Source organism: Leptonychotes weddellii, chromosome 6 (assembly GCF_054177405.1).
Source record: "Leptonychotes weddellii isolate Sample4059 chromosome 6, ASM5417740v2, whole genome shotgun sequence".
Taxonomy (NCBI): Eukaryota; Metazoa; Chordata; class Mammalia; order Carnivora; family Phocidae; genus Leptonychotes; species Leptonychotes weddellii.
This window is the reverse complement of record NC_138374.1, coordinates 116,427,268-116,433,661: the sequence shown is the minus strand read 5'-3', so window position 1 is coordinate 116,433,661 and position 6,394 is coordinate 116,427,268. Positions and strand designations below refer to the sequence as shown.

At 48.1% G+C, this 6,394-nt stretch overlaps 1 protein-coding gene across 3 annotated transcripts; it reads left to right on the top strand.

Moving 5' to 3' along the window:
- On the top strand, positions 1 to 6,154 carry RAB29 (RAB29, member RAS oncogene family). 3 transcript variants are annotated; one of them, XM_031032007.2, is made up of 6 exons: positions 1 to 16; positions 327 to 575; positions 2,908 to 2,979; positions 3,879 to 4,060; positions 4,356 to 4,477; positions 4,772 to 6,154. In XM_031032007.2, exons 2-6 carry the CDS (start codon positions 452 to 454, stop codon positions 4,881 to 4,883), a joined length of 612 nt encoding a protein of 203 aa, XP_030887867.1. In that variant the 5' UTR covers positions 1 to 16; positions 327 to 451; the 3' UTR covers positions 4,884 to 6,154. The 3 variants fall into 3 exon arrangements, with proteins under 3 accessions (XP_030887867.1, XP_081681241.1, XP_081681240.1); XM_081825114.1 differs by lacking the exon at positions 1 to 16 and adding an exon at positions 55 to 284 and having other exon boundaries at positions 363 to 575; XM_081825115.1 differs by lacking the exons at positions 1 to 16; positions 2,908 to 2,979 and having other exon boundaries at positions 52 to 575.
- Positions 6,155 to 6,394: the final 240 nt, after the last annotated feature.

Below are 6,394 nucleotides of genomic sequence, written 5' to 3'. Positions count from 1 at the left end.
TCCCGGGAATCCACGTGTGAGCCGCCCTTTCCCCCGAATTTGGTTTGTGCCGGGCGGGGAGGACCCCATCATCTGACCCCGACTGTGAAATGAGCTGGCCCCGGGTTCAGTCGCCCGCCGGCACCGCTCCGGGAAAGTCCCGGTGGGCGAGGCCCCGCGGCGTCCCGGCCCGTTTCTCGGCAGCGGGGCGGGGTGGGGGAGAAGGTGCGAACAGGCCGGGGGCTCGGAGCTCGCGCCCTGTGCCCCACCCAGGCTGCGGCCGCGCGGGGAGGAAGCGCGTAAAGGTTGAGTGCAAAGTTTCCCTTTCTGCTTTCTCGTCAGAGCAGCCCCAACCGGCGGTGGGCTGCAATGCCGAACTTCAGTTTGTAGGGGCTCCGGAGCCGAAGGGGTTAAAGCAAGCGACTCCCTCCCCCCACCCCGCCGCCTCCTTCACAAGTCCGGCCGGCCAGCCATGGGCGGCCGCGATCACCTGTTCAAAGTGCTGGTGGTGGGGGACGCCGCGGTGGGCAAGACGTCGCTCGTGCAGCGATACTCCCAGGACAGCTTCAGCAAACACTACAAGTCCACGGTGGGAGGTGAGACGTCGCCGCGAGGGCGGGGTGGACCCCCGCGGCTGGGGAGCTGGGGGTTCCGTGGCCTTGTTCCTCGGGTCAGGAAGTAGGTGTCTGGGATCTTGAAGGGAGGACTTGCCGGGTGTTTGATCTGCACGTTTCTTTTGGGTTTTCCACAGTTAGGTTCACCCAGTCCGAGCTGACCGCCTGGAAGGAGATTGGGCGAAGGTGTGAAGAGGAGGAATGGGGAAGGGAGGTTGAGGAAATACGCAATTGTTGCATTTCTCGGGGGAATTGGGAACTCAGGTCTCCTGCAGCCTTCCTAGCGGTCACCCGCAAATCTCTGCGATCAGCCGAGGCCGCTGGGACCCCTCGAGGAGGCCTGGTTAGGTGCCAGCTGGGGCTCTTGGCCTGCCTCTCACAGGTAGCTGATGAAGGACTAGAAAGGTGCTGTCTGCCTTAAGGATCCTACCTTTGTTTTGGGGATGCCTGAGTGGGAGAGCCCCTGAGCCACACAATCTGATGCTCACCGAGGCTGATGAGCGGTGTGCATTTTTGTCCATGGATTGCTTAAATAAAGACAGCTAGAAATTATTCAAGGAATCTGACCTATCTTCCCACTCCCCTTTCTCTCAAGCTGGGGAGGGGAAAAAGGAAGGGAACACCAAGAAGTTCATTCATTTCTTTCTAGGGATGGCCTTGGGCTCAACCTTTTTCTTTTTCCCCAGAAGTAGAAATGTCTTTTTGTTAAGGTCTTTAGTTGGGAAGAGCTGGTGAAGGGGGAGAGTTAACAAACATTAAGAGAACTTTTTTTTAAGGAAAAAAAAAAACCTGCGCTAGGGGCGCCTGGGTGGCTCAGTCATTAAGTGTCTGCCTTCGGCTCCGGTCATGATCCCGGGGTCCTGGGATCGAGCCCCACATCGGGCTCCCTGCTCCGCGGGAAGCCTGGTTCTCCCTCTCTCACTCCCCCTGCTTGTGTTCCCTCTCTCGCAGTGTCTCTCTCTGTCAGATAAATAAATAAAATCTTTAAAAAAACAAACACCTGCACTAATGTAAATTTTGAAGATGGGTGCTGGTGATCCTTGTGGAATTTAAAAAAAATTAACAAGCATTAACATTGCAATGAAAACATCCTCTTGAGAACATCAGCAACATTTAGGGTTTGAAGTTTGAAAGACTATTTCTCCACCATTCTGCCCTCCACTCCTAAATAATATGAGAGCTCTTATTTCATGGGTTTGGTTAAAAGTGTTTCACTAAGTCTGCTTCTCCCTCTGACCCTCCTCCCTCTCATGCTCTCTGTCTCTCATTCTCTCTCTCTCAAATAAATAAATAAAATCTTTAAAAAAAAAAAAAAGTGTTTCACTAATTAGTTGTTAGCAATTGCCCTAGTTTTCCTTTAGTAAAGAATAATGGCTCTGGCTAATTTTTTTTTTTTCAGTGTTTATTCTAAATTTCCCCTAGCTTTCATTTCTGTCACAGATGTGGAAAATGTACTTCCAAATCTGGGAAGTTACTCTGTTTCTCCTTCTCAAAAGGTTTCCCCCCTGGCATACTCTTTCACTTAGCTCCTGGAGTCTCAGCTTCTACACATTCGAACACAGCTCTCAAGCACCCTCCATACCGTGTCTTCTTCCTTGGAATCCTCTGGGACCTCTTCCCTGGACCCTATCTATTACCACCCAAAGTAATCCCTACAGCCTTGTGGAGGGTGTAGAATTCCCCCCAGTGTTTTTTTTATAATACAATTGGATTAGAAACGAACAGTGAAATTGAATGTGGAAGATGCAAAATCCACCACACTTACCTCATTTCCCCCTTTTGCCCTATCATCCCTTCCCCCTAGAAAACCCCCTGGAACCTTCCAGAAACTTTAACTTGAGATTAGGAGTTGTTTTCATAATTGCTCCCACCCACCTATCCCCAGCCTTAGGGACTAATAGTATCAAATACATTAGTTTGTCAAGAGAGTAAAAGCTGAAGACCCCTTCAGAGAGTGGTAATGAATTATCTGTGCCAGAGGCACCTGGAGGCATGGCTGCCCCAGTCAGAAGACCATGTGAATCTTGATCTTGGGGTCGTGAGTTCAAGCCCCACGTTGGGGGTAGAGTTCACTTAAAAAATAACAATAATAATAATAATGATAAAATTAGAAATGTTTTAAAAAAGAAAGAATTGTCTGTTCCACACTTAAACCGTGCGTGTGGGCTCATCTCAACCCACTGAGAGTTTAAAAATAAATAGATACATAGGATTGGAGTTGTGTGTCTCTAGGGTTATAACTGCATATTTGATCTGAGCTTATTCATGGATTTTTTTAAAGGTAAATTTTATTCAATTGTACATGTATTTTCAGTGGATTTTGCTCTGAAGGTTCTCCAGTGGTCTGACTCAGAGATGGTGCGGCTCCAGCTGTGGGATATTGCAGGTAGGCTGGGAAGATGGGATAAGAACCAGGGAAAAAATTTTGGTTTAATCAGCAAGCTCTCAGAAAAAGTGGGGTAGCAAAACCAGAAGTTTTTTTTTTTAAGATTTTATTTATTTATTTATTTATTTGAGCGCGAGAGCAAGAGTGGGGAGAGGGGCGGAGGGGCAGAGAGAAGCAGGCTCCCCACTGAGGAAGGAGCCCGATGCCAGGCTCCATCCCAGGACCCTGGGATCATGACCTGAGCCGAAGGCAGACACTTAACCGACTGAGCCACCCCGGCACACCAAAACCAGAAGGCTTTTTACTGGAGCTGGAATGATGGAGTTGTTCAGAGGACACATAAGCTGAGTGGATGTAGAGAGTTTGTAAATATTTTCTGTAGATGTTTTGCCCTGGATAAATGTAGAGCCCTTTGTCCCTGGGTGGAATGGCTGGCAAGGTGATAGATTGTCCAGACCATGGGTGGGTGCTCTCACAGCAGAGGGAGGGTGCTTTTTCCAGCGTTTCAGGTGACCTTGGGGAGAAAGAAGATTCCCCAGAAAATAAAAATAATAATAGTAACAGGTGACTTTTACTATGTGCCAAGCACTTTCCTAAGCATTTGAGATTCAATGACTCGTTAATCTTCATCACAACCTTGTGAGAAAAGCTACTGCTTCCATCCCCGCTCTACAGATGAGGAGTCTGAAGCACTGAAAGCTTCCATTGCCCAAAGTCCTGCAGATAGTACATGACAGAGCAGGGATTTGGACTTGGGTGGTTTAGGTGCAGAATGTGGACTCAGCCACAGTGCATACCGCCCTCCCCCACGAGGAAGGTGGAAAGGGCAAGGTGTCGGAGGGGGTTATGATACTGGTTCTCAGTATCACTTTCTCAAGGGCTCCCTGCTTTCTTCCCAGGGCAGGAGCGCTTCACCTCCATGACTCGACTGTACTATCGGGATGCGTCAGCCTGCGTTATTATGTTTGATGTTACCAACGCCACGACCTTCAGCAATAGCCAGAGGTGGAAGCAGGACTTGGACAGCAAGCTCACCCTGCCTAATGGAGAGCCTGTGCCCTGCCTGCTCTTGGCCAACAAAGTATGTGGTCAAGTCTAGGAAAACGGCCCCTAGCCTCTCTCTGTGGTCAGAGAGTAAGCATGTCTAAAACGCTTTCTGATTCCGGGCATCCATTTCTCCCTTCTCAAATTGGCAAACCTCATCTCTACCTTCTTTCAAGGGATGCTGGGGCTCTCTTTGGGAAGAATGTTGGCCAGATTTTAGATGCCAGTGTTCTTAGCCACTGGTGGAAAGGTTTTACATCCAGAAGTATCTGAGCAGTGTTCCTATTCTCCAGAAGTTTATGGTGTTGCCTTTTATGTACTCTCTTTGCCAGTGTGACCTGTCCCCTTGGGCAGTGAGCCGAGACCAGGTTGACCGGTTCAGTAAAGAGAATGGTTTCACGGGTTGGACAGAAACATCAGTCAAGGAGAACAAAAATATTAATGAGGCCATGAGGTGAGTAGCTCCTGTTGTTCTGGGGTTAGGCACACAGATTCACCCACCTGCTGCCGCCACGCCCCTGGGACCTTCTTTTCCTGTTTCTGAGCAAACAAGAGCAGGCTGAGCCACTGGAATGCCAGCTTCTGAAGGTCAGGGATGCCATCCTTTCTCCTGAGATAATGGGGGGACGAAGGGGCATTTAAATTTCATGGCTTGACTGAATGCCATCTGGTGATAAGACAGACAGTGTCTGCCATGTCTCCCTTTCTTCCCTCCAGTTTATCAGTCTTTTGTTTGTTTGTTTTTTAGAGTCCTCATTGAAAAGATGATGAGCAATTCCAGAGAAGATATGTCTTTATCCACCCAAGGGGACTATATCAATCTACAGACCAAGCCCTCCTCCAGCTGGGCCTGCTGCTAATAGTGTCTGGCTTGTTTTCCCTCCTATGTTTAGGAGGTCTTTTCATCTCTTCCCTTCGGATGCCCACCCAGCAATCTTATTAATCTTATTAAGTACGTTTGGACTGTCTCTTGCCAGTTATCCAGGAAGGAGGACCATCGCCACTAAGGAGAGACCTGGGACTCGTGTGCCTTTCTGCATCTCGCAGGTTCCTACTTGCTGCCGGCTCCCATGGCTCAGTACCTTCTGTATAAGAAAAATCACCTTATCCCTCATTTTGTGACCCAGGATTTTGTGGGGAGCATTAGAAATCAGCACCTGTATTGTAAGGATCCTAATTGCCACCTGTTTTCGCGTTTCTTTTTCCATCTGACGGATGTGGATATCTCAGTCTGATCTGACTTCAGATTTCGAGGAAAATGAGAGCAAAGGGCATTTCCCAAATTCATCATAGGTTATTGCTTTCAGATTCTTTGTGTCTTGGACTTTGAATTTAAACCTCTGATTCTGAGATGGGCAAGGAGTGGGGCTGGATATCCATGGGTTCTGGGTCACAGGAGGTAACCCAAAAGTCACTATTTTTGAAGCTTCTAAAGTCATAACTGGCTTTCTCTTGTCTTGGCTTCAGGAATAGTCAAGCTTTTAAACTACCTGTTGTGTGTGATGAGAGTGTTTCTTTCCCCAAAGAAACAATTGTCCCATTAGGGTTTTCTAGTATCTCCCTACCGGTGGGGTGGGAGCGGGGTTCACAAGGTTTCTGGGTTGATATCTTGATGCCTAATGCTGCGGGGTGACATCACTTGGCTGTGGTGCCCTGAAATAGGTCTGTTCCTTACCGCCCTGGGAGTCTGAATGGAAGAGGGAGAGGTTAACAGAGCAAAATCCTGTGGGGCCGCTTGCTTCTGAGCACTTTGGGTGCCTAGCACTTACCAGCCATAGGAAACAAATTTTATGTACAGACCTTTGCCTGAGTGGGGAGAGTAGATAGAAAATCATTAAGTAATTTAAGTGCTAAATCGGGTAGGGTTTTTAGTATCACATCACTTCTCGACAGCTTCATTTGTTGAATTCTCACAGGATGGTGATTTATAACCTACCCAAAGTTATGAATATTCTTCATGAACTCAGAGACCTAGAGTTCTTTGAAAGACACTTATTTTAAATGTGTGTCTTAAGTAAGTGGTTCCTGAATCAACTTATCAGAACCACCTGGGAAGTTTATTAAAAAAATTTTTTTTAAGATTTTATTTATTTATTTGACAGAGAGAGACAAAGCGAGAGAAGGAACATAAGCAGGGGGAGCGGGAGAGGGAGAAGCAGGCTTCCTGCGGAGCAGGGAGCCCGATGTGGGGCTCGATCCCAGGACTCTGGGACCATGACCTGAGCCGAAGGCAGACACTTAATGACTGAGTCACCCAGGCGCCCCTATTAAAATTTTTTAAAATAAAATGTGTACGTTTTAAGATTTCTGGGTCCCATGGGCGCCTGGGTGGCTCAGTTGGTTAAGCGACTGCCTTCGGCTCAGGTCATGA